General features: G+C 33.6%; 4 protein-coding genes across 4 annotated transcripts; 1 reads left to right on the top strand and 3 right to left on the bottom strand.

Moving 5' to 3' along the window:
• Positions 1 to 1,362: 1,362 nt before the first annotated feature.
• Positions 1,363 to 5,017, bottom strand: LOC109799579 (pentatricopeptide repeat-containing protein At4g02750). The gene is made up of 2 exons (XM_083068962.1): positions 3,358 to 5,017; positions 1,363 to 2,572 (listed from the first exon to the last, which is right to left on the bottom strand). The coding sequence occupies exons 1-2, from the start codon at positions 4,840 to 4,842 to the stop codon at positions 1,766 to 1,768; spliced, it is 2,292 nt and encodes a 763-aa protein (XP_082925088.1). The 5' UTR covers positions 4,843 to 5,017; the 3' UTR covers positions 1,363 to 1,765.
• Positions 5,018 to 7,018: 2,001 nt separating this feature from the next.
• On the bottom strand, positions 7,019 to 11,300 carry LOC109799629 (pentatricopeptide repeat-containing protein At4g02750). Its single transcript, XM_020360225.3, has 2 exons — positions 9,682 to 11,300; positions 7,019 to 8,031 (listed from the first exon to the last, which is right to left on the bottom strand). Exons 1-2 carry the CDS (start codon positions 11,125 to 11,127, stop codon positions 7,225 to 7,227), a joined length of 2,253 nt encoding a protein of 750 aa, XP_020215814.2. The 5' UTR covers positions 11,128 to 11,300; the 3' UTR covers positions 7,019 to 7,224.
• A 602-nt stretch (positions 11,301 to 11,902) lies between these two features.
• On the top strand, positions 11,903 to 13,101 carry LOC109799677 (uncharacterized protein At5g39865). The gene has a single exon (XM_020360285.3). It carries the CDS (start codon positions 11,930 to 11,932, stop codon positions 12,767 to 12,769), a length of 840 nt encoding a protein of 279 aa, XP_020215874.3. The 5' UTR covers positions 11,903 to 11,929; the 3' UTR covers positions 12,770 to 13,101.
• A 5,599-nt stretch (positions 13,102 to 18,700) lies between these two features.
• Positions 18,701 to 21,675, bottom strand: LOC109799367 (putative GPI-anchored protein At4g28100). The gene is made up of 2 exons (XM_020359904.3): positions 20,678 to 21,675; positions 18,701 to 19,347 (listed from the first exon to the last, which is right to left on the bottom strand). The coding sequence occupies exons 1-2, from the start codon at positions 21,344 to 21,346 to the stop codon at positions 19,015 to 19,017; spliced, it is 1,002 nt and encodes a 333-aa protein (XP_020215493.1). The 5' UTR covers positions 21,347 to 21,675; the 3' UTR covers positions 18,701 to 19,014.
• Positions 21,676 to 27,724: the final 6,049 nt, after the last annotated feature.

Raw genomic sequence — 27,724 nt, forward strand, 5'->3', positions numbered from 1 at the left:
AAAAATACATATTAAAAATATTCCCATTTCATAAAATCAATGTCATTAGTCGAAAAGAAATTAGGTTATTTCTTGAGTAAGGTCTAAATTTGAATTCTATTGGTGAAAAAATGTGATTCTAAAAAGATTTTTTTTAAATATAATTTTTGATAAATTAATTATTGATAAAGTTAATAAAAGGAGTTATTTTGTAAAAAAAATTTCCACAAAATTTCATGACTCAAAGTTGTGTCATTCATTTATTTTGTTATCTAATATACTTCGTCCACATGATTTCATTAATATTTATAAATGAAATAACACACACGCATATATATATATATATATATATATATATATATTAATATTAAGTTACATCACTAATTAATTACTAGCGCATTTTAGATTACTAAGGTTAACCAAGTAGTTAGGTGGAAAATGGTTGTGGTAATCAGAAATATGAAGACCTAGGTTCAATTCTCATTACAACTATCTTTGTAATATTTTTTATTTAAAAAAAAAAAAAACCTATTAACGCATTTTGTAACAATTTTATAATAATATTCTCCCCTTTTCTTCCTATCCTGTGTCTTATTTCCACCTCATTCACCTGTGCTGTGTTGGATTATCACTAGTCTGTCAATTTACACGAGTCAAAGCGGGTCAACGAAAGATCAACTTAATTACTTAGACAGACCTATTAAACTTTATTGGGATAATATGTCAAGTAGCATATAGTGTAGGTCCACGGGTCATTGCGAACATTGTTATATATTCCGAATAATTAAAATATTAATATTTAAAAATAAATATATTATAAAATAATTATATAATTTAATATTTTATTGTTTAAATCAATTTTTTATTATTAATTTAGATCAAGTTTCGAAATAAGTTTTTGGAGGATGAAACATTTGTCATTCCTTAATGTCTGGTGATGAGAGGATTGCTAAAGTCTGCATCACTGTAACTATGATAGGTTAGTTTCATTTTCAACCATAATTATTAGCACCTTATCATCAAAAGTCACATCCCAACTTGGAGATAGAAAGGGAAGACTAGCAACCAAAGGAACCTGTTCATACAACCATGGATAAGATAGGTAAACAATTTATAATCATTAATTATATATGAATTCTATAATAAATAAACACTAAAATAAATCACTGACCAATTAAAATGAATGAATTATGGTTGGTCCTAGACTCTACCCGTCTTGTTAAAATCGATTCAAAGCATGTAGTAAGGATTATACATGCTTGAATTATTTTCAACAAAGTATAATAGAGTTAAAAATAACTGACAGTAGGGGAAAATGCATTGAATTTGTTTATCCAAGGAATAAAACTTACAATTATTACATATAAAATCCAAACAACAAAGTTAGAACAGATAATTAAACAATTAAGAATTAGGTAAAAATAATAGTAATTAATATTTTTTTGTACTTTGTATATATAAATACAGATAAAAATTAAGTAACGTTTTGCGCTACATCGAAACCTATATTATTCTTTCTCCATGTCCCACCTCTTAACTACTTGGTAGCCATCCAAACCTATAATATAGGTAAATGAAATACTGTATACTATTCTAAGGGTCACAATCACGTGAGTCCAAGTAATTCAGATTTTCTGACCAGCTTTTGTCAGTTTTATTCATTCACATGGAACAGAACAGACATAAATGAGCTTGTCGCTGCTTTCAGCACTTATCCAATTGCATATAAATAGGTCCACAGTGTACAACTAATCTTTAGGTTAATTATAACCATATCTATCCATTCTTACCAATAATCCCCACAGGAACAAATACCCTCATTGAAGTGGTGAAAACGGTGAGAATCCCTTAAGATAATCAACCTTCCAACAATCTTGGATATGTGTTTGATGGCATTATGACAGTCTTGACAAACACGCAAGTTTTTCATGACACGTATTGGTCTGCCAGCAGGAATAGTCAGAATTCCAAATGCAACAGCTAATTTCTCACTGTGATACTTGAGCATGTGCTCCTTTTCTTCCTCTTCCACATCATGCAAAACCAATTTTGTTGAAGAAACATACCCCTTAAGCCTCATTTTCAAATCTAGCTCTTCTAAGAAGGCATATATTCTTTCTTTTTCTGGATGCAAACAGTCCCCAACTGCGAACGTATGAATCTTGTTTTGTACCTCCACCCAACTATACCCAGTTACTTTCTGCACACCAACTTCCCTCATTTTTGATCTCATCTTGCCAACATCAACCCACCTGCCAGAAGCTGCATATAGATTTGAAAGAAGGACATACATCCCTGAGTTATGAGGTTCCATCTTAAAAACCATCTCAGCAGCTTTCTCACCCAGTTCAGTGTTGCCGTGAATCCGGCTTGCACCTAGTAGAGCTCCCCATGATGCAGCACCTAGCTCAAAAGGCATGTTTCTCATTAAGTTCTCTGCTTCTTCCAGCCGGCCAGCTCTTCCAAGAAGATCAATCATGCAAGTATAATGTTTTGAAGTTGGTGTTACATTGTAATCCCTATTCATTGAATAAAAGTATTCAGTTCCCCTGTCTATCAATCCAGAATGACTACAAGCAGACAGAACGCCCACCTGCAACACGATCAGAAGAAGAATAAGCAGAATTATAACATTGGAAAGGGACAAAGGGTAAACAAACGGCATGCTATTACTGATTTGTAGAGAAAACATTAATGGATCCTTTAAGTTCATTTCTTATTGCCTATTGATAGTTTACAGGGCAAAGAGGAAAACATTTAAGCAACTATTAGTTCAATTGTATCTACGGAAAGAAACTTTACAGTAAAAATGAAAATACCAAATAGAGAAGGTAAACAAAGGGAAACTTTTATTAGTGCAGGGGGCACCTATCTGAAATCTTATAAGATAAATAAAGCTAAGAGGTTCAATAACACAAGGCAGATAATACTAAGCAAATAAACTTGTCTACAATTGCTTGAGTACCATTTCTTATTGAATTTGCCTATCCAAGTTGATGATATTGACAAAAGATGAAAAGAAAGACAAAGACAGACAAGGGCTAGGCAAGAAGTTGCAGGACAACAATAAGCTTTAATTCGTTCAAAGAAATTATATTGAAACTGGGTTCAGAGGCTCCATATAGCGCAAATGGACTATTTTAGCAACTAGGCATTTCCATAGGAGATGATTTTATCGTATTGGTGAAGAACAATTCAATCAGAAGATTAACTTGGAAACCAGCCATGAATAAATTAAAATGTAATCGAGTAAAATAAGAAATACAGATGATTATGGTTCAAACTTGCACATAACAGGATAAAATTAGTAAATTCATGCAAATGATAGGCTCTAAATAAAAAATCTAAAGGCGTATGAATGAATAGAATGTATAGTACCATTGTAATCTCATCGGGTTTAACACCTGCTTTCTCCATTGACTCGAATAAAACTAATGCCTGTCTGCCAAATCCATGCCTAGCATAACCAGCTATCATTGTGTTCCAAGAGACGACATCTTTCTCCTCTATTCCTTCAAAAACATCATTAGCCTCATCTGTGCTGCCACATTTAAAATACATCCCAAGAAGTGCATTTCCCACGAAGCACCCAGTCTCAAATCCCGCCTTCACAACCTGCCCATGAACTTGTTTCCCTAACTCCAAGGCAGCAATATCAGCACATGTGCTCAAAGCACAACTATAAGTAGACCTATTAGAACTTTCCCCATCTCGTTTCATCTCCACAAACATGTTAAGGGCCTCTTCATATAGACCATTCTGAGCATAACCAGCAATAATAGCCGCCCAAGATACACAATCACGCTGAGGCATCATGTCAAACAATATCCTCGCTTGAGCTATACCACCATTCTGACCAAAGCCAGTAATCATGGTATTCCAAGAACTTACATTCTGACAAGGCATTGCCTCAAACAACTCCCTCGCAATGTCCATTTTCTTGCATTGCACATAGCCGGCAAGCATTGCATTGTAAGAAATTTCATTTTTTACAGGCATCTCATCGAAATACTTTCTTGCTTCATCCACCATTCCATTCTGCACAGATCCAGACACCATTGCTGTCCAAGTGAATACATCCCGAATCGGAGATTCATCGAACAACCTCTTAGCTTGAGACAAATCTCCAACCTGGGCATAACCAGATATCATAGTGTTCCAAGAGATTACATCCCTCACAGGCATTTGGTCAAAAAGCCGCCTAGCATCACCTAACATGTTTCTCTTCACATACCCACCCATCAAACAATTCCAAGAAATCAATTCCCATTCCGACTGGGACTCGAACAAGCCACGCGCCTCCTCAAGTCTCCCATTATGAACATAAGCTGCAAGCAACCCATTCCATGAGATGGAATTCCTATGAGGCATCCTATTAAAAACCTCCCTTGCCTCATCAACAAACCCATTCTGGGCATACCCAGACAACATGGCATTCCAGGAAACAACGTCCTTTTCAGGCATTAGATCAAACAACTTGCGGGCCTCGCCGAGTCTGCGATTCCTGACATACCCAGTGAGCATAACATTCCAGGAAAACAAGTCCCTTTCAGGCATTTGATCAAACAGTTCCCTTGCAAGGAAGAACTTTGCGTTCCTCAAGTACCCAGATATCATGGCGTTGTAGGACACTGAGCTTCGGCGAGGCATGGAGTTGAAGACACGGAGAGCGGAGTCGCAGTGGCCATTGCGCATGTGGACGGAAATGGCCTTGTTCCATGACACAATGTCAGGGTCTTTGACTTTGACTTTGACGGAGTTGTTGCTTCTGCTTCGTCTCATACTCGTGGAAAGAGAACGAGAGATGCACGTACGCAAGTGTCTCACAACATAGTTGCGGTGCATTATGTTGAACGTGTTCATCAACTACCATACTAACTATTCACGAATTATGTTTCTACAGGCGCTGTTTTCAGCATGCATGAACTTATTCAAACACCAACGGTGCGACGATTATGGTATAGTAGCACCAACGATGATGCAGTTTCGTGAGTCCTTGGTTTAATTCAACTTTTGCCGCTCGTGCCTATTAATAGAAAAAACACTTTTTTGTAACTCTTCTGTTAACTTCTATGTCAATATATTTATCTTTATTTATATTAGAAAAAATTAGAAACTCACTAGTTAATATTTTAAAAATTAAAAAATTAATAAAAAAGATAATAATATGAAAATGTGTAGTTAATTTTATAATAGTGGTACGATTATAAATATAAAATGAAAGAACATTTGGACGTGAGAATGGATGATGTAATCTATGATTCTTTAAACTCTGAATTCCTGTAAATATTAGTCGAGAGATAAAAGAGTTTAGAAAATATGGATACCAAAACAATATACTATTTTTTTTCATAGTTATAGATTAATTTTTTATTTTTTTTAAAATTATTCATAAATAATTATTTAGCTTCTATAATTACTTAAAAGTTCTAAAGTCTAATTGTTAAGTATTTATTTATATTTAATTTTAATTACTTTAAATAAAATGTACATATTGAAATATTTTTTTAAGTTAGTATTTAATAGTGTTCTTTTAAACTTTTGCTTTTACAATCATACTTGAACAATTTGTGTTAATTTATTCTTTGAAAAATTGTGCGTATATAATTTATAAAGAAATCAAACTATTATTATTTTTTGATTTTGTAAAGTATAACTACTTTGTATCATATCTATATCTAAAGGAGTAAAAAAAAAATTTCATCTCAACTAGAGAAATATTTTAATGCACATCTAAGTTAAAATAATTGATAAAAAAATTATTTTTTATTATTTATATTGATTATGGAGAAGAGTGATGATCTATCTTTTGGATTTAGATCCAAAACAAATCCATTTCTTAATTAAATTATTATGAAACTCACTTATATGAGATTATGTTAAAAGAGAATAATTAATTTATCACTTATCTAGAAACTAAATTATATACACAAATTTTTACGGACCAAATAAACACTCCTCGAAACTTCTAAAGATAAAATTGTATATTTACTCATTTAATTTTACACAGAAAAAAGTTTTTTTTAATTAGTCCTTATTTATAAATTTGTCATAAATTTAATACCACTCCTTTAACATAATATCACTAATTTGAGATTATGTTAATAGAGTTCGTGTGTTCAAAACTTGCCAGCATCTTTCAAGTCAAAATTAATAGTTAAAAGTTAAGCTAAATTATTAATTTGATTTATTTATTTATTTTAATTTTATTTTATTGTTTTAAAATAAACTATTTTAGTCTCACTTTTATTTAATTGATTGAATATTTAATGACAACGTGGTGTTTTGTTTATTCTTCAACGACTTCTCTGAAGATCTACCCTCCATCCAACGACACAAAACCTTAGAAGGTGATTGCCCTACCACACCACAAAACTCTTCATTTCCCTTATCCTGTAGATGTTGTTGGAGAAGCATTAGGAACCTAATTTTGCAGCAAGCATGAGGACATCATAACAATTTAGCATCAGAAACAATAGCCTCAGATTCGATAAAAGGTAAAAGGGGAAGGGAGGAGGACCAACGAAGAAGTTGGACTCCTAGAGCAACCATCAACAAAAACAGCAATGAAGAAAACGGTGTGGAATATTGACAATTGAATCGGAACGACGATCCTAGGAATGAAATGACCCAATAGAAGAAGCAATTTTTTTTACTAAAAATTAGTTAAAAGAAATATAATAAATCCCTATAATTATTTAAATTGGAGCAACGAAAATTAAATATTAATATTAATTAAATAAAAGTAAGAATAAATTGTCTTATTTAAAAATACTAAAACTTAATTAAAATTAAAAAATAAATGAAAAGACTAAATAAATAATTTACCCTAAAAGTTATTATTTGATATTAAAAATAAATCAAGTGTAGTTGTTTGATTTGAAATTAAATGGCAAATATGCATAAACATTTCTATTTAAGTTTTCCCTTCAAAATTAGCTGCCAATAATGTTAAGTTTAGCAAAAAGAGGAAAAGTGCCCCTACAAGAGTCTTTCATATTAAAGTGGAACACATTTTTCATGTCTCGAAGAAAAAGGGTTCAACTTTAAAAATAAAGTGTAATTTAATCATTTCTCAAGGAGAATAGTACAATTTACTTTAAATCATTTCAAATAATTTTTTATCAATTTAAATTTTGTTAATGATTATTTATCTCTCACGATAAAATATTTTATAATTAAGCTCAAGGGAGGGTACAATCTATACTTATAAATTGGGCTAATTTAGGTCATATTTCTCCACTGTTACCAATAATCCCCACAAGAACAAATACCGTCACTAAAGTGGTGAAAGCGATGAGAATCCCTTACGATAATCAACCTTCCAACAATCTTGGATATGTGTTTGATGGCATTATGACAGTCTTCACACACTCGCAAGTTTTTCATGACACGTATTGGTCTGCCATCCGGTATAGTCAGAATTCCAAATGCTACAGCTAATTTCTCACTGTGATACTTGAGCATATGCTTCTTCTCCTCCTCTACCACATCATGCAAAACCAATTTTGTTGAAGAAACATACCCCTCACGTTTCATTTTCAGATCCAACTCTTCCAAGAAGGCATATATTCTACCCTTTTCTGGGTGAAAACAATCCCCAACTGTAAATGTATGAATCTTGTTATGTACCTCAACCCAACTGTACCCTGGTGTTTTCTCAACACCAACTTCCCTCATTTTTAATCTCATCTTACCAACATCGACCCATCTGCCAGAAGCTGCATATAAATTTGAAAGAAGAACATACATTCCCGAGTTATGAGGTTCCATCTTAAAAACCATCTCAGCAGCCTTCTCACCCAGTTCTATGTTGCCATGAATCCGGCTTGCACCCAATAGAGCACCCCATGTTGCAGCATCTGGCTCAAAAGGCATGTTTCTAACTAAGTTTTGTGCTTCTTCCAGACGGCCAGCTCTACCGAGAAGATCAATCATGCAAGTATAATGTTTTGAATTTGGTGTTATACCATAATCCTTATTCATCGAGTGAAAATATTCAGTACCCCTGTCTGTCAAGCCAGTATGACTGCAAGCAGACAGAACACCAACCTGAAACATGATTAAAAAAGAATAAGCAGAATGTTTTTATTGTAGAAGAGTCAAAAGGCAAGTTACTTCATTCTAGATAAAACAATAATATTATGAATTCCTATTCCTAATTTATTTCCCAATGCTTTATGATTATGATCATATTTGTATACATGACAATAAGGAAACCGCTGGCCACATAAGCAACTATTAATAAGCTCATTTGCACCTGCGAAAAGAAAACTTAGCTCGAAGATAAGGATAACTATAGAAACGAAAATACCAAATAGAGGAGGTAAACACAGTATGCACTGTATGACTCGTATCAATGCAAGGACTACCTGTTTGATAGCTTAAAAGATAACGGTCAGAACACACATAAGATTATCCTTCGCAATTGAACTTATTGCCTGCATTTGGCCCATTCTAACTTAATTTTCCTATCCATGTTAAAGATGTAGTAGACAAAGAAAGGAAAAGTGAAGAGATGAATAAGGAAAAAGTTGTAGGCATGCAGTCTATTCATATAACTAAAGCCATGGAAGGTTTCTCTTAAAAATTATGCTATATCTCCCTTTTTCTTGCTCTATCTGCTTTCTGTTGTACTTTCAATAAAGTATTTCGTCTCCAACAAATTTTAAAGCATGCACTACATATATGATATATAATTCATATCTAAGTTTGGGAAGTCAACTATGTTGACATAATATCAGGTGTGGTGGAGTGGGGGCATCTTGCTAACAAACATTCTTAACAACATATATTATGGCAGTGTCAACTTCCTTTTGGACAAAATGACAATGTAAAACAAAACACTACTGGGATGAAAATCAATAGATAAAAAATGAAAACATTAACAATGTGTTTGGATGAGAGATTTTAATGGAGTAACTCAATTTTTTGAAGAATTTCTTAATGCTTTGGTGTAAAATACTTTGTTTAGATGTACAATTTACAAAGGATTTGAAATTCAAGCATTTTGTGAAATTCTTTAAAATTGTAAAATTTCAAATTCTCTTAAAAAAGTAAAAATTTAAAATTCTTCTTTCTCTTTTTTTGTCTTACCTCCCTCTTCTTTCTTTTAAAGTCGACATAAAAAATATCAAAAGTTTTTTTTAATTATTGAATATTCATAATTATTTTTAAATTCTTAAACATTATTTTTAAAAATTATTAAATATTTTAAAATAGGCTAATATTTAGTTTTATAAAGTTAAATCTTAAAATTTCAATATATATTTGTTTAAATTCAATTCTATCTATGGTTGAAATTAAATTGTCTGATCCAAACTAAGAATTTAAAATTAAAAAAAATTTGAATTGACTTGTCTAAACAAGACATTTAAAGAATGAAAGAAATTGAAGTCAAAGTAATTCAAATTCTTTGAATTTCTAAAATTTTTCATTCAAACACACCATAAGCTTTGTTCCCTTCTAGGAAATTGTAGTCAGATTTCAGACTGGATTCAGAGAATCCCTGGTAGCATCCTAGGCATTTCCATTGAAGATGATTTAACCGAATTAATTAAGAAAATTGAGTTATAAACCAGTTATGTGCAAGTTAAAATACAATGAAGTTAAATAGGAAGCAATGAAGAGTAAAGACAGTAATTCTTCCAATACAGTTAGATAAGGAGTTATTCATGCATAATAAATGAGTAAAATATTTACCATGGAAATCTCGTCAGGTTTAACACCTGCTGCGATCATTGACTCGAATACCGTTAAAGCCTGTCTCCCAAATCCATGCCTAGCATAACCAGCTAACATTGTGTTCCAAGAGACGACATCTTTATGTTGTATTCCTTCAAACACATCATAAGCTTCATCTATGCAGCCACATTTACAATACATTCCAACAAGTGCATTCCCCACTAAACAGCCATTCTCATACCCCGTCTTCACCACCTGCCCATGAACTTGTTTCCCTAACTCCAAAGCAGCAATATCAGCACATGTGCTCAAAGCAGAACAAAAGGTAGATCTATTTAAACTTTCTCCATCTCGTTTCATCTCCACAAGCATGTTCATAGCTTCTTCATAGTGACCGTTCTGAGCATAACCAGCAATAATAGCTGCCCAAGAAACAGAATCACGCTGAGGCATCATATCAAACAAGTTCCTGGCTTGCGTTATATCACTGCTCTGACAATAGCCGCTTATCATGATATTCCACGAACCTGTATTTGGAAAAGGCATAATCTCAAACAATTCCCTTGCCATGTCCATTTTCTTGTATTGCACATAACCGGCAATCATTGCATTGTATGACATCTCTCTTTTATGTGGCATTTCCTCAAAAATTCTCCTCGCTTCATCCAAGTTCCCATCCTGCACATATGCATACACCATCGCTGTCCACGTGAAGACATCCCTCACTGGAGACTCCTCAAACAATCTCCTAGCCTGTGACATATCTCCATCCTGTGCATAACCTGATATCATGGTATTCCAGGAAATCACATCCCTAACAGGCATTAACTCAAAAAGCTTACTAGCATCACCTAACATGTTTCTCTTCACATAGCCACCCATCAAACAATTCCAAGAAATCAATTCCCAGTCGGATTTAGACTCGAACAACCGGCGAGCCTCCTCGAGTCTCCCACTCTGAACATATGCTGAAAGCAACCCATTCCAGGAGATGGAATTCTTGAGAGGCATCTTATCAAAAACTTCCCTAGCCTCTTCAACGTGCCCACTCCGGACATAACCAGACAACATGGCATTCCAGGAAACAACATCCTTTTCGGGCATTGAATCAAACAACACGCGGGCATCACGGAGTCTGCGATTTCTGACAAATCCAGTAAGCATTAGATTCCAGGAAAACAAGTCTTTGTGGGGCATTCTGTCAAACAGGTGCCTTGCAAGGGAGAATTTTGCGTTCCTCAAGTACCCAGATATCATTGCGTTGTAGGAGACAGAGTTTCGAAGTGGCATGGCGTCGAAGACGCGGAGAGCCAAGTCGCAGTGGCCATTGCGCATGTGGGTGGAGATGGCTTTGGTGCATTTTACAAAGTGTGGGTCTTTTCTTTGGGGTTTTGGATAATTGATTGGTCGTTCAACTCGGAAGTTGCTGCTATGTAAATGTCTCAGGTTATACTTCCCGCGCATCGGTTTTATGTGCCAACTTGGATCCTTCAATTTAACTCTATTCCATTCCCATGCACTTGTAATCCAATGCTACATAAATTTATTTATGGCTTGTAAGTAATCGGCGAGAACTTATAAGTATACCATTAGATTAGTAAATAAATGTAAAACGAGATAAATTAATGTGAATAAAAATGTTTTCAAATAAATTAATGCGAATAAAAATAATTAAAACTTAGTAGTTTTATAAGTTTTTTTTTTCCCATATCATATATATTTTTTATTAAAGTTAATTTTGTTCAAATCAAGTAAAATTATTATTGGAGTAAGGATCCTCTCAATTTTCATAGTTTGAAATATATAAAAGACATTGTAACTATTTTCATAAGTTATTTAGCTAAAAGTTATTAAGTTTATCTTGGTCAAGTTAGTGTATAAAGTTTTTCACTCCTAATCAAACACACACTATTAAAGAAATTCATCAAAATATAGTTAATAATGTATGATTGTAAGTATCTTTTAATTTTTGGAGTTTGTAATAGTATTTTAATCACACGATAAAATAAAAGTCTAAAATTTTAATTAGATATTATCGTTATAAAATAAAAATAAAAATAAAAAAGTAAGATGAATTCCCCTGACACATCCAATTTGAAGCGACGCTGACGGTACACGTGTAGCACGAGTAGTGTATTGAATTTGGAAGGACAATAAATATTAAAAAAAGAAGAGAGCAATGGAGGGAATGTGCAGTTTAAAGTTTAAATAAGCAAAGCTCCTTTGATCCGTGGGCCCTGCTTCATTTCAAAATTGAATCCGACAAATGAAATTGAAAGCCACAATTCACAATTTACAATTCACAATTCACAATTCACAATTCATTCCTGAGAGTAACAGTGAGAGTGGCATGGGGTGCGTCTCCTCCAATTTGCTAAACCAAGATGAAGAGTTGAGCCAACTAGGTTCCTCCGCCTTGGGCCACCACATCGTCTCACTCACCTCCACCACCTACGGCCTCCTCACCCTCGATCCACCCTCCAATCCTCCCCCGCGCTTCACCCTCGCTTCCCTCTTCCCTTCCGAACCAAAACCCGAAGTCATTAACTCATGGGAACTCATGTCCGGCCTCGACACCGAAAGCTTCCGTTTTTCCCCCAAACTACACTTCCCCACCCTCTGCCCCCCCAACGGCGAGAACCGCGTCGTCATCTACACGACGTCGTTGCGCGGCGTCCGGAAAACCTTCGAGGCCTGCAACGCCGTCCGCGCCGCCTTCGAGGCCCTCGGCCTCCTGGTCTGCGAGCGCGACGTATCCATGCACAGCGCCTTCAGGGAGGAGCTCAGGGTTCTATTGAAGGGGAAGCAGAGGGAGGCCATGCTTCCTCCCAGAGTCTTCGTCAAGGGCTTATACATCGGCGGCGCCGACGAAATGCTCAAGGTCGCCGAAGAGGGTCTCTTGGGGGAGCTTCTCCAGGGTTTGCCCAGGAAGAAGGTTGGGGCCGTTTGCCACGGTTGCGGGGACATGAGGTTCTTGCCTTGCTCCCACTGCAACGGTAGCTGCAAGACCGTTCTTCTTGTGCCCAGGAAACAGGGGAGGACGCTGGTGGTTAAGTGTAGTCATTGCAACGAAAATGGCTTGGTCTTGTGTCCTGTTTGTCGTTGATTGCAATTGCACTTGTTTGTTCATAATCATCATATGCATATCTCTTGTAATCCTTCTCTTGCTGATGTTCCCTCCACTCACCGCTTTTAAACGGATCTTTCTTCTGCTTCTTTTTTTTTCATCTTTGCTTGCCTCTTAGATCACCATCACTCACCGTCATTGCTGTCTGTGGCTCCTGTGAACTCTGAACAGAGCCTGCGAGTGCCACGGCTCGCCTTTTTTTTTTTTTTTTTCATTTTGAATTTTGATCACTACTACTTCTTATCGTGTTATTCAATACTATTATTATACCATTATATAAATATATATATAATTTTAATTCCTTATTTTTATTTTAGGGTTTAGTTTATTTTTTTTTTAAAAATTTCACTTTAATTTCTTAATTCCCTGCCTGGTGGGCTGCATTTAGTGAGAATTCTCATGGAGCGGGATACATTAGAATGTATATTCAAAAAGCACCCGTGGGATTAGTGGAAAATTTGATAGGTGCTTAGGATTAAAAATTTACTCTCATTGTTGCGAAATTGAGTAAGAAAGATAAAAATAATTTTAGTTTCTTTTGTATTATATGTGGTGGGTATGCGAACCGTACAATGGTTTTCCCTCTTCTCATCTTCCTCTCTGTATGCTGTTCTGTGTATAATGAAAGGGCTTTCCTCAAATTGAAAAAATCTTAATTAAAATCTGCAATCAAAATAGTCATTTATAAAAAATAGAAAATTAAAATAACCTCATCAAATCCAAAGACTTTGATACAACTATTATAACGTCAGCTGATACAATCAACCTAGTCAACCTACAGAACCACACAAAATATTCACACTATATGTCTTGTCCCATATATGAAATGGCAAGGTTACAAAACGTAAAAACCACTTACTTAACTGTCACATAAATTCAGATAAGCCAGCTATTGCGGAGGAGCTCAAATTCAATTAGGCAAAACCAAGCTTTGAACATAATTAGTGGAGTGTAGTAGAACAAGTTTGGAGGGAATTTGACTACACTCTTCTACTCCATCACCTCTCCGGTTGAACGTAGTAACTTTAAAACCTTCATTGCTTGCCAACAAGGGAAACGATCAAAGATGTGAAGACGCTCACAATTGAGCTTCAGCAAGGGAGTCCAAGACTCCACAACTCCAGACTCTTTCATTTGCCAAAGAGAAAAAAGAATTCTGGGGCAATGACTTTGATGACTGTAAACAGATAGACATAGACAATCCCTCAAATCCCGAAGATCAACATAGCATACAAGATTAAGACCACGAGGCAGCGACAAATATCTATGTGTCCATTCCTTAAATCAAACGAAAAAATCGCATACTCAATGGTACCAACTCCTGTGGGGATGTGAGGATGTCAAATTGTGCTACCCAATTAAGAGTGTCATTCACATAATGCCCAATACGTTGAGTTAGTTTGGGAAAACCAGACCAATTCAGAGCCTTTCTCCAACAATTGTCACCCAAGCAATGAACTCTCACTTTGTTTCCAATGATCTCCTATTCACAATCTCCACTGTGACCACTTTGTATATAGCAGCATCAGTCACGTGTGACATGGCGATTTTCGGGATCTTAACCTTGTGGCGGGGTTCCAAAACTGGACCCAAATTTTTTGACATCTATGTTGGTGAGTGATGCCTCCCAAACAGACCAATCCGTTGCAGAGCCCAACAAGTTTGTACTTGTTCTTGTATGGCGGGGGATTGCCATAATTAACTATGGACGATGGGTTGTTGAGTAAATGTTGTACGGAGCAGCAGTGAAGGGAATAAAATATATCAGGGGCTGGTTCACTTGGTATAAGGTGTATAGGATGGAAGTGTTTTTGGAAGATCTTTGAAAGTGCATGTACTAGTAAGCACCCTTTCGGTCATGCAATAGGCCGAAAGGGGTGCCCAAATTAATGAAACGCATCAATTGGCACCCCTTCGGTCAGACAATAGGCCGAAAGGGGGGCAAGAACTGAGGAACCGCACCAACTGACCCCTCAGGTCAGGCAATAGATCGAAAGGGGTGCCCTAGCCGATGAAACACATCACCCCCTTCGGCCCCGAGCTTGGCCGAACACCCCCTCGACCTCAGGCTTGGCCGAACACTCCCTCGGTCTCGTGGGTAGCCAAAAACCCAAAGAGAAGGGATCTGAAGCTATTCAAAACACCCCTTCGGCCCCAAGCTTGGTCGAACACCCCTTCGGCCCCAAGCTTAGCCGAACACCCCTTCGGCCCCAAGCTTGGCCGAACACCCCTTCGGCCCCAAGCTTGGCCGAGCACCCCTTCGGCCTTATGCTTAACCAAAAACCTGAAGAAAGAGCCTATGATAAACATGTGGCAAGCCAAATGCCTACTATGCATTAATTACCATACCAGATTAAGACAGGATTAAGGTTAAGTCATGTATTACCCATCTCCCAAGGATGAAGGCCCATCAGGCCCACATATGTCACTATAAATATACAGGTGGTGTGACATAAATGAGGTACGTTACTATTCCCGCTAATGCATTTATTGCTCTGAACCGAACACTAACTTGATCGTCGGAGTGCCTTTTCAGGTACCCTCCCCCACCACTCGGAGCTAGTGTTCGGTCGGCACGGAAGATTCAGAAGGACTTGGAGGCAGCTAGGAAGGATCAAGGAGAGGAGTGTTCTTACGCAGGAACATTTTGGCGCCCACCGTGGGGCCGAAACTAGAACGGTTCTCGACCCCGAAGCAAGATGGTACTTACGAGAAGTCAGCAGGAGAACGTAGCCACCGAACACCCCTACGGGATGCCCCGAGACAATCCAGTACGACCGACTAACCAAAATGAGGAAGGAATGGAGGAGTCATATGTGGTGCGATCCCAACAACCTAACCCTTCGTCGGCAATAGAGCAATTAAAGGCCGAAATGATGGAGCTTAGAAGACTCCGAGAGAAAGATGCCCACGAATTAAGAGTGTCATTCACATAATGCCCAATACGTTGAGTTAGTTTGGGAAAACCAGACCAATTCAGAGCCTTTCTCCAACAATTGTCACCCAAGCAATGAACTCTCACTTTGTTTCCAATGATCTCCTATTCACAATCTCCACTGTGACCACTTTGTATATAGCAGCATCAGTCACGTGTGACATGGCGATTTTCAGGATCTTAACCTTGTGGCGGGGTTCCAAAACTGGACCCAAATTTTTTGACATCTATGTTGGTGAGTGATGCCTCCCAAACAGACCAATCCGTTGCAGAGCCCAACAAGTTTGTACTTGTTCTTGTATGGCGGGGGATTGCCATAGTTAACTATGGACGATGGGTTGTTGAGTAAATGTTGTACGGAGCAGCAGTGAAGGGAATATATCAGGGGCTGGTTCACTTGGTATAAGGTGTATAGGATGGAAGTGTTTTTGGAAGATCTTTGAAAGTGCAGTTTCACATAAGAAGGGTTTCTTCCAAGGGGCTGGTTCATTTTTATATAATTTAATTTAATTTTATATTTTTTAAAAATGTTTAATGTTATTTTTTTTTGTTGATTTCATTAATGTTGTTATGTCGGATAAAGTGATAACATTTAATATTTTTTAAAAATATATAGAACCAAATTCAATTTAAACATATCTTAAAGACTAAACTCAACTTGTTTTACCTTTATAGAGACTAATTTAATAAAAAAAGAAAAAAATTGGAGGATCAAAGGTGAATTTTAATTTTTTAGAGGGACTAAAAATAACTTTTCATTTTTTATGTGTACATTCATTTTCCAAGTAGGACAATGCCACTAACAGAGTTAAAAAAAAAAAAAAAAAAGACCAACTTTGACATGTTATAATTTTGGGGTGACTAATTTAATACAAAAAAATTTTGGAGAACCAAAACCGAATTTGAAAAATTTTAGAGGAATAAAAGTAACTTTTACCTATTTTTTTAATTTAATTATTCAGGGTAAATGGGTGTCACAATTTTTCTCTCTTAATCAATTAAAGTACATGTCATACACTACTTTTCTCTCATAACTAATATTACTTATTCTCTTAACCAATTAGAATGTATGACTTTTATAGAGTTTATGATTAATGTATTTTATAAAATTAGAAGAACATGTTTTAATTAGGATATTTTAGTCTAAAAAAAATTAATACATCAAACACTATGAAACGAGTCTTATATATATATAAAAAAAAATTGTTATAAGTTTGGTCTTATAAATAAGAACAAAGATAATATATAAAAGGAGAAAGAGTCTAAAATGAGATTTTGGCATACAAAAGAAATACTATTTAAGGTGAAATTTTTTATTTTATATTAATTTACAAATAATTTATTTTTAAACTTTAAAATTTTCGGATCAAATTTATCAAAATTACTAAATTGGGAATAAAATATAAATAAAACTAATAATTAAAGAAAATTCACACGTAGTTTTATTTTTTCTTAAATGACAATTTAATTAACATAATTCTATTATAATAAGTGGTTAATAATAAGAGGATGTGAATAGTTTTTGGGTAATTGCTATTATAATAATAGATTTTGAAAAAAAAATGGTAGAGAAAGAAAGAGTAATTTGAGAGACAATTTTAGAAACAATGTTGTAAAAAAAATGTGGATATCAAATAAAATAATATTTTTTTATTAATAATACAGATAAATAAATCTATAATTCTCAAAATTGGAAGATAAATATACAAGTTAGATTGTTTTTTTATTACAAACTTTGATAGCTATCTACATATCAATAATTATTATTTTTAAAATGTGCTATATAATAATACTACTACTAATAATAATAATTATTATTATTTAGGTTTAATTCTACATTTTACTACTCAAATTTTTTGATTTCATGAATTTTGTCACTCAATTTTAGAATTTGCAATTTTTGTCATTTACTAACTAAGTATATGACCTTATTATTTGACTATTGGTATGAGTTGATGACATAACATATAAATGATAGTGTTGATGTGATAGTTTTTAGTGAAAAATTATGTCACATTATAGTTTGGATCTTATCTATTTATTTCTCTTCATCTTTTGTTATTTTCTATAGTTTTAAACATATAAATAATATTAAATGTTAATTATTAAAAAATCTATTAATATTTAATATCATTTATACATTCAAAGTTATAGAAATAAAAAATCTCAATTCATCATATTAGTGGTCAAATGAAGCAAATATAAGTGAAGTAGTATTGAAGAAATTTTTTGTTTTTACTTTATTATGTTTGACAAAAAAAAATTGTTTCCATAAAAAATAGGTATTGTCCTTATAATATTTTTTTTAATAAATGTAAGAAAATTATATGAAGATGAATAGTTTAATAATGAAATATTTTGTGATAGTATACTTTTCTCAATGAAAAAGTTATACATTATTTTTTTTTGTTCGTCCCTGGAGTATCTATGGCCGATAGCAGTGACTAATCTCCTCGTTACGTTGGAGACACTTCAAATGATAGGATAGCTGGCCTCAAGATTTAACGCAGCTAGATACACAAGGCAGATTATATATTATTTTTAAACTTGGTAAAAAGCAATTATAATTCTTAGAAATTTAAGTGTTTTGATTTTTTTTATCTCATTAAATTTTGTTTTTTCTCATTATACATTATTTTTATTTACGTGTTAAAGGCTATTTTTTTTGTCTCACTAATATTTTTTTGGATCCGCCAATGGTGATCAATTAACGACATGAGCTATTAGGATGCGCAAAAATATATCAGAAAACCACTTAACAAGCAACAAAAATGTATAAATTTAAAGATTGAGAGACAAAATTAGCCAAATCTTAAAATTTAAGTAGGGAAATATGCAATTATGCAGATAAAGTAAACCTTGATCAGATTCCCCCGATTTCCATGCCCTATTTAACTCCATGTTGAACTCGTGTTACGTCGTTATCCTTGGTATAATTCAGACGACAAACCAAGTTGAATTGACAACACAAGATATATCAGCATCGTGGTGAAGAAGTAAACGTTCCCTAAGTGATAAATCGCCCGTGAAACATACAACTGTCTAAAATAATGCCACCACAACGAGTGAAATGTACATCCAAATTTGTCCCTCCAAGACCAAGCACTGGTCGCTATTATCACATGGCAATGAAGGTCCACCAAAATAAAAACCATTATGAATTTTGTATCAAACACATGAACCTAATTTCAATTAACACCCAAGAAAACTTACTCTCCTAAGCACCAGATCACAGATCCAAATTTACAAAATGCCATGTTGGGGATCAATCTTTTTGTTCTCATTTGAGTTAGGTGGATGATAATAATACAGTGAAATGAACTCCTAGTAGCAAATATAGAAATAACAAAGAAAGTGCTTGGAGGTTGGTTGATGAAGATTGATCTAACATTTCAGAGGAATCAACGGCAAGAGGCATTCCATCACTGTTTAGAGTGCATGATTGTGGGTCAGAGCCTTCAGTGCTCAACATCAAAGCACGAAGAACACCAGAAACTGTGTGAATGTAAGCCGTTCTATTCTTAGCCAGAAGCCATGTTAGGCCCATGAGTTCACAGTCTTTGTTATGGATCTTGGTGGTCCTATTTTCTGACTTGCTTGAATTTGAAGACTTCTTTCTAAGCTGCGTACAAGCAATATTTCTTTCAATTAGAATATTAACCACAAACGCCACATCATTGGACATAAAGAAGTTTGGTGCATCAAGACTTGTTACATTGGTGTAACATTCACTCGTAGAAAAATTGTCAAAGCTGCACATCAAGGTTATCTACTACGAAATAATGCACAGGAGAAATTTCAACCAACTAATTATTCGGCCTAGGAATGTGAGGTTTTAGTTTTGCTTAGAAAGTAGACGGGGTTGTAAAGATTATATTAGTGGGACATTGTGCTATGATTGATTTATTTTATGTGAAGCAACAACCCAGAACAACATTTGGAACACCTTGAATGAAGTCCAACATTTTTTAAATAGTAAATTTAAGATTCTGAAACAATGCATGGATTTATATACGTGGAAATTAGGCACAAGCGAGAGCATTTTTGCAGAGTGCTAAATCAAATCAGAAACTGGAACGATAATTCCAAATATAGTTGGATATTATAACATCTAATGCCAATAACAGAGTTATATAAGCAGAAAATGTGTCAGGCAATATGTTCAGAAGAATCAGAGGGACAATCAGATCTCAGTTTTACTCCTTCGCAGTCAATTTACGAGGTAGCAGCACGTGACAGGCAAAATTAATGGATTAAAAGTACAACTATGTCTATAAAGTTAAACCATCATTAATGACCGGAGCAGGCTAAGAACAATAACACTAAATTGATTGTAATGTTTTTTGCATTTATGAAATAAAACTTCTCTGCTAAGCAACACCACGTTGTACACGACAGAATCAAGGTTATCACAAGAGAGTAACAAAAATCGAAACTACTAATTTCAACTTAAACTTTATTGTTATCATTGTAATTCTCACTCATAAAAAAGAAAAAAAAAATTATGCCAAGTGCTAACACAAATGGCTTAACACCAAGAATCTAAGAGCCAATTATTTTGAAGACAACATAGGGGGACATTGCATGTGCTTAATCTATTAAAGGCACACATGTTTTGAAGACATTCGAATCATTTGACTGAAGTTCATTTCACTAGTTGTCAAATTACTAGTGTGCCACTACTAATGGTTCTATACTTCTATTAACGTTCGTGAACTACACAAATCCAAAGGCGCGTAAAGGAGAGTGCCAACCAAAAACCAAGAGTAACCTAACCACTATCCCAAGTAAAGGAAGGAAAAAAAAAAAACAACTTTCCCAATCACCAAGCATGAAGATTGAAGATTTAGATTGATCATATTGAAATGCATAAGATCCATCAAATTCCAAATAAACAATGCTAATTAAAGAGAAAACCACCAAAACAAAATATGAAGAAGCTGAAAACTTACAGAATAGAGACTATGCAAGCACTTGGAGCATCCTCCCAACCCAGGAAACTTATTAACATTGGTGCTGCTACTCAAGCAATTCCTCTCCAATCTCTTCACACTTTCATCCACAACAATTTTCCCACTTGGAGTAGCTGAAAAAGACTCGGAACATGTCAAAGGGTGCAACCTAATGCCACAGTAGCAATAGACCACATCACAAGTCTCATTGGGCTGAACAAGGTTAATTCCTCTAACTTTCAAGGCCTTCCTCAAGTCACTCACACACGTTTCAGAATCATCAGGAAGTAAAGGCATGTCATAGGATGTGGCATGTTCACGTTGCATTCCACCACTAAGGGCAGTGACTGAGTATGCTGAGTAGAGCCATGCAGCCAGCACAGGACAGCATCTACTACGGTGGAGTTCCGTATCTGCAGCATCTTTGTTGGAGCCACATGCTCTTTTTATCCCTTCATAGTGCTCATCTGAGAGGTTAAGAGGGCAGCCTTCAACATCAGCTTGTTCCGGGAATGCAGGGATTGTTGAAGATGGATTTGGAATGATTGGCTGAACTGTTGCTGCTGCTGCATCAGGGTCAGGGAGAGATAGGTAGCAAGGGAGGAGAGTGAAGAGGAACAAAAGGGTGTTGAAGAATGGTGATCTTGGAGGAGGGAATGTGAGTGTCATAGTGAGAGTTTAAGAGGGTCTAATCTAATCTAACACACTCTGTGACCAAGGGAAAGGCGTGTGTGTGTGAGTGTGGAGTGAATGAATGTGGATGTGGTTTTGGTTCTTCCACCAAAAGGAAGAGAATATTGGGATGGTATGGGCGTGGTGGCCTCTGTTGGGTCAGAACTCACAAGCAAGGAAAGGGAAAGGGAAATAAAGGGCAAATAAAAGGATGGTGGGGTTGAGATAAGTTTGGCAGTATGCTACCTCATTTAGATTAGATCTAAGAGTAAGCTTAGTATGCTGATTTCGTATAGGGATTAGCAAATAGCTTCATCATGAAATCATTCCTAGGATAAATGAGTTTGATTGAGATTCAGGGTGTAGGTCGGTGTGTTTCATCTTTTTAGAATTTTCACTCCGGTAATCTTCTCTCTTTTGTCAGTTTCTGAATCTAACAATTTTGTTAGAACATATATATCTTTCATTGAAACTTGGAAGCTAGTTCTCTTTGAATAGCCATATAAAATTATTTGGAATTGTGTTTATCTTAAAACAGATTGACAAAATTATTAATTAAATTTTAACAACTTCCTACTAATTGATTAATGGTTGATGTAATACATTTGTTGTTTTGAGATATTTTACTATAATTATGTATAACAGTATACGGTGAATTTTAAGGTTTAGTTAACACATGATGACTGCCCATGGCTTAATTATTTCCGATAGCAGTTGTTGTAATATTATATTTCTGGATCTTATTTAAAGTCCAACACCCAATTATGGAGATGAATTATGTGGCATGACTAATTGAGTAATATCTAACCATTTTCTTGTTAGAACGTAGGAGCCCGGGGGCAAATTTTGGAATTTTATGGTGTCGATAGTAGTGTTCTATTCTCCGAGTCTTGACTACAACTTGTGTTTCGGCTTGACATTATTGAAGGGGGCAAAGTTAAACAATATACGGCAAAGTTAAATAATATTTTCTTTTCGCTGCTGGAATTAGACGATGATTGATGAACTAATGGAGTTTGGAAGTATGTCAAAAATATAAAGAATCCTAAGGAATAAGTCTAACATTATTCAGAATTAGAGCCCACAAAATATTTATATATTATCATTTGAGTTAAAATTTGTTAAAGTACTTATTAAAGAGATGAAGTCATATGCTCTTGAGATGGATTAATAGCCATAGCCTAATTTTAATACAAATAGTTTCTAACTTCATATCCCCATATATATATATATATATGTGACAAAAATAATTAAAATCAAACTTAAGTCACATTTTTATTATAAGACAACATACACAAATTCTTATATTCTAACTTTGTCTATTGACAAAGTCGATGCATTTTAGGCCAAGTTACGATGTTTACAGGTTCAACTTCAATATTTGTAAACGAACACTCGAAGCCATTGAATGCTCAAGATTTGCATCAATCGGAACTCAATTTTTAGATTTATGGTGGCCATGATAAAATTTACTCCATGTTAATCGAAATAAAAGTGATTTCCTAATCAATCCCCGACTCGAAAGCCAGAGCAACAGACTTTTTTTTCATTTCTTTCTTTTTTCCTCACCTATATGTTTTGGAACAAAATTGTGGCTATGGTAGTATATCACATCACATGGCCTCATAAACCCTGAACTATGTCCATAGAAATAAAATAAATCATTTACCTTCATTAATTCATTTATTATGATAAATAATTAAAGTTTATGAAAAAACTCTATTAAAACTAAATATAAAAATATTAATTCAATGTACTAATGTTTAAATATTGTCGGCACCAGGATACCATTGTTTCAGAAAGAAAGAAAGAAAGGAATCCTCATCTCATATCATAGAATTTAGTAAGTTGGGTTGGCGCTAATTTAAACCATGAAGTAGAAGCACGAAATCGTGAGGATTTCCAATATCCGTGAATAATCACTTCTGTAGTTTAGATTCCAATTTACTGCAATGTTCGTCTGGCTTAAAAATATTTTATTGTTTTGGGTTTCTCTGGTGCATAATTGTGTGCCCACCCCACCACAACCTGTAAAATATATGTAACTTTAAAAAGACGAAAGTGTTTTTGACTGTTGTTTCTCTCCGTGGCTCAAACCCCAGTTCAGCCATTTCTTCATGACTAGAAAACGTGCCTTTCCCCTCTATTATTATATCCCAATTGCTGCAGTGCACAACCAAAAAGTGACAAAAAGAAATGCCAGCTGTTGCCATTACATTATTATCTTATGGGCTCTGCCTTGAGCTTTTTGTTTCGTTTCTCTTTTTTTTTTCTTCTCTTTAGCCTAGTCTTTGATCCCCTCTTATAAAAATCTAAATAATCTCCCTTAAAGATTTTGTTTTGTTTTTGTTTTTATGTGTGTTTGTGTTAACAAAAGAAACAAATTTTGCATGTCAATGTGGCTTTCTAATATCACTGCTATTGTTACATGTTCAATTAGATGTGGTAAATTTGGAAGAAAAAAAAGATAGAAGGATTTTTCAACTTCCCAATCATGTAAGATTTATAATCTGGAACTGGAATCTGTACGTGAGGTGCGCTACAAAACCTTAATATTCTTCTCCAAGCTCACCCCACTATTGCTGGTGAAATTAATTATTTGTCTTTTATTCCATTTCTCTGTCGCACGCTTTGCAGGCTAAAGCTGCTAAGGAGACTCATGGTAGCAGCAAAGCAAAAGGCCTCGCTCTCTTTCTCATTATGAAACTTTTATTTAATCAACAAGTTAAGAGCATATGTCATGTGAACACTTTACTGCGTATTCGGCACAAAAGATACTTTTTTGCTGCTGTTATGTTATAACTAGTACTAGTATATAAATATGAACACGACACTTTTTCTTTTATATTTTTGGGTCGGTCTGAGAGGGGATGTCTAAGTTGAGTTAAAAGGATAGTGATCAATATAGTTTTAGAAGTTAAACAGTTTGATCACAGTTTTACCTTTTCTGAATGATTGCAGCTCTATGTAAACATCAAACATGATAAAAGCATTGATGTAATGTGAGGATCTTTCCTGAATCTAATTTGTTTCAAAATATGAAAGGTACCACCCATAGCGTGAATCCACATAACAGAAGGGAATATGAGTGTCCCTTTTAGACAACTCTTACCACTCTTTGTAGCAAAATTGCTGTCTTCATTGAACAAGATTGATTGATGACAAATATTTGTTGGCTTAGGAACCCAGCAGCTGAATAGGTATAGTTAGTGGAAGTTTTAGATATATTTGCTGCTTTTGCAACATCCCTTTATGGAAGAAATTAGTAGTGTAAGGGAAAATAGATCCTCTTATGTTGGATTTTTACACGACCATATCATGAGAAAAATTGTCTTCTTTAAACAAATTAAATGTGTGAGACCATATTAAAATTTGTGCACATTTAAGAAAAGAAAGATAGACAAACAATTTCCACATAATATGGTTATGGGAAAATTTAATATGAGAGAAGATCTACTAGTATTTCCGTAGAGTAAGAAATATATAACCAACAGAGTACAATGTACCAGAAATCTCATAGGCCATAGCAGTTATTTATAACCAACAGAGTACAATGTACCAGAAACCTCTTATGCCATAGCAGTGAGTTGTAGCTTCACATCGTATTTTCCTTTTTCTTATTCTTACTCTAATTATATCAATGGAGTTTGAAAAATGATACATGAATAATTTTCCTAAAACCAACAAACCTACCGCATTACAGTTTTTGGTTGTTGGCACAATTTAACCCCAACACATAGATCTTGAGAGCAAATTAAAAGGGTCCCAATCCCCACATAATCATTCCATTGTGCTCCATGGACTATTCTTCAGCAATATTAATTATGATAAGGAAATGGGGGTCAAAATTTTCATATATTGATCAAGTGATCAGCCACCAGATTTTGGACCAACTACCAAATTTGTGTTTTAAGAGAAGTGTTTCAGTTTATGAATAGAATGCAAGTAGCTTTTTTCACTGTGGTAGTGTCAACTGTAACCACAATTGATTTTCAAATTAGTAATAATGATGGTTTAATTTAGCATCTTTTAATCATTCTTACTTGCACTACTTGTCTCTATTTATAAATTTATTTTTTTTCCTTTTACCTTTACCATGGTGGAATGCTATTGTAATTCCCTGCTTTTTCATTCTCAACTATAGTTACATCTTACCTAAACATCTTTTTGGAAAATAATAAGCATGGTAGCTTTTTAAAAAGATTGGCATAATAATTTTTTTTGTAAGGCTAATTATAAATCGATAATTATTCAACAATGAAATGATATTTTTATCTATAAACAGAATTCAGTTATGTTTATCCTGTTTTGAGTGATTTTTGTGAAAGAGAATATATTTCATATTTTACTAATGCATCTGCCTAATTACTTTAAAGTTATCTACCATGCCAATAGCATTATTTTTTCTTTTATTTTCCAAGAAGAAACAGTTGTTTAATTTCTTGGTACTCCATAATGACAAGTTATAAAAGGAATTAGAAATCATATTGCTCCGGTATTTTATTTGTTGGCAAGATATCTCCAAAGAACTTGGATAAAGAAATATAATGCAAAGTTCCCAGAAGTATCCACAGGCTTCAAACCAAATGTGTCATCGTTAATGTGGTTACCTTCTGTTGAAAGATTACCTTTAAATTGTCAACGCCAACAATAGGTATTAGCTCCAATGTGATGAGCAAGGAGGATTCTATCAACTGTGAAAAAATAAAAAAAGTACAGAAACGTAGTAGCATTTTTGTATTTGGTAGTTTGATTGTAAAATTTATTTGTTTCTGTATTTAGTTAAATTATTCCATTTGTATTTGATAGTTTGATTGTAAAATTTATTTGTTTCTAATGAAATATGAATGTATCATTTGTTTTAATTGATTCTATTGATAGTATAAAACATATAAAGGATTTGTCATCATTTTTTAAAATGGTTTAATTCAGTTAAATATTTATTCTAATATTTGGAATCCAAAATATAAAAAACAGATTCTAAAAATATTAAAACTATGATTCATGCTAAACATTTACATCTTGCAATTGGACTTAAAAAACTTTTCAAAGAATTTAAAAAGTAAATGGAATAATTTCCATCCTTTCAATTTTCGAAACTTTACCTTTATTTTTTTAATCAAAGAACAAATGTTTCTTTAGATTTTGTTTTTTCAATATATTTATTCGTTGAATAAATGTAATGAAGATGAGTTGTCTTGTTGTGATAATTTCATAATTACAAGAAAAATAATAATTTCTTCTTAGTCTTAAACCAAATGCTAAAAATAAATTGCAGATCGTATTAATTTTTTTAATTTTATTTATACTTACTATTATCTTTATTATTATTATTAGTGGGAGAAGAAGTACTTCGTATCTCTATCATGCATATATAAAATATTATTGTTAATTAAAAAATAGTAAATAGTTATATTTTATTGGTTTAACTTTTTTTATACACATTTTTACTCCATTTTAATTTTTTTACCAATACATCTATAAAAGATAACTATAATAAAATTGAAAGATTAAAATGTCCAAGAAAAAGTAAAAACATGAAGATGTATCTCATTGCTATAGATTAATAGAAAGAGGCATTTTATGTATTTTGTATACTTTTTTCACATAAAATAAATAAATAAATAAAAAGAGAGAGGGAAGAAAATAAAATTAAGACAAGAGATTAATTAATTTTTATATATAGAACACACATTTTTATCTTACGCGAAATGATTTTTAAGAACTTTTATTTAATGAGAGAGTTTTTAAGAATTTTTTTTAACTTTTTATATAATTCAATTTTTATTTATTATATTTATTTGTGAATTAAACTTTTATATTTTTTAAAATAGATTTAAATATGTTTTTAATCCTTACAAAACAAATAAATTTTCATTTTGGTCCCTATAAATTTTTTTCTTTATTTTTCATCTCTAAAAAATTTAAAATTATTATTTTTAGTCTCTATTATCATGTAATTTTTTTAATTACTTATTTATTCATTAAATAGTTAAATGACCATCTTAAATATTACTCACAACTAAATTATTAATGATATCATATTTTTGTGTGACATCTTGGAATTTTTATAATTTCTTAAAATAAATATAATTTTATATACTTTAAAATCATTAGGAATCAAAAATAATAATTTTATAGTTTAGAAATGAAAATTAAAATAAAGAGTATTTTATAAGGACCAAAATCAAAATTTATTCATTTTACAAGGACAAAAAATATTTTACAAGAATTAAAAACAATTTTTACAAATTTTAGAAAGGTGAAAAACAAATAAAATTATTATAGGATCTAAAATTAAAAATTTTTCATTTTATGAAAATTAAAAACATATTTAAGTCTTTAAAATAAATTTCACAATATTTTTCTTTAGAG

The sequence above is a fragment of the Cajanus cajan genome, chromosome 2 (assembly GCF_000230855.2).
Source record: "Cajanus cajan strain Asha chromosome 2, NIPB_CcT2T_4, whole genome shotgun sequence".
Taxonomy (NCBI): Eukaryota; Viridiplantae; Streptophyta; class Magnoliopsida; order Fabales; family Fabaceae; genus Cajanus; species Cajanus cajan.

Coding starts and splice junctions, on each gene's coding strand:
- LOC109799677 (XM_020360285.3), top strand. CDS start 11,930: ATGAAATTGAAAGCCACAATTCACAATTTACAATTCACAATTCACAAT.
- LOC109799629 (XM_020360225.3), bottom strand. CDS start 11,127: ATGCGCGGGAAGTATAACCTGAGACATTTACATAGCAGCAACTTCCGA. Junction 8,032..9,681: donor AACCTGACGAGATTTCCATG/GTAAATATTTTA, acceptor ATCATGTTTCAG/GTTGGTGTTCTGTCTGCTTG.
- LOC109799367 (XM_020359904.3), bottom strand. CDS start 21,346: ATGACACTCACATTCCCTCCTCCAAGATCACCATTCTTCAACACCCTT. Junction 19,348..20,677: donor GCTTGCATAGTCTCTATTCT/GTAAGTTTTCAG, acceptor GCTTGTACGCAG/CTTAGAAAGAAGTCTTCAAA.
- LOC109799579 (XM_083068962.1), bottom strand. CDS start 4,842: ATGAACACGTTCAACATAATGCACCGCAACTATGTTGTGAGACACTTG. Junction 2,573..3,357: donor AACCCGATGAGATTACAATG/GTACTATACATT, acceptor ATCGTGTTGCAG/GTGGGCGTTCTGTCTGCTTG.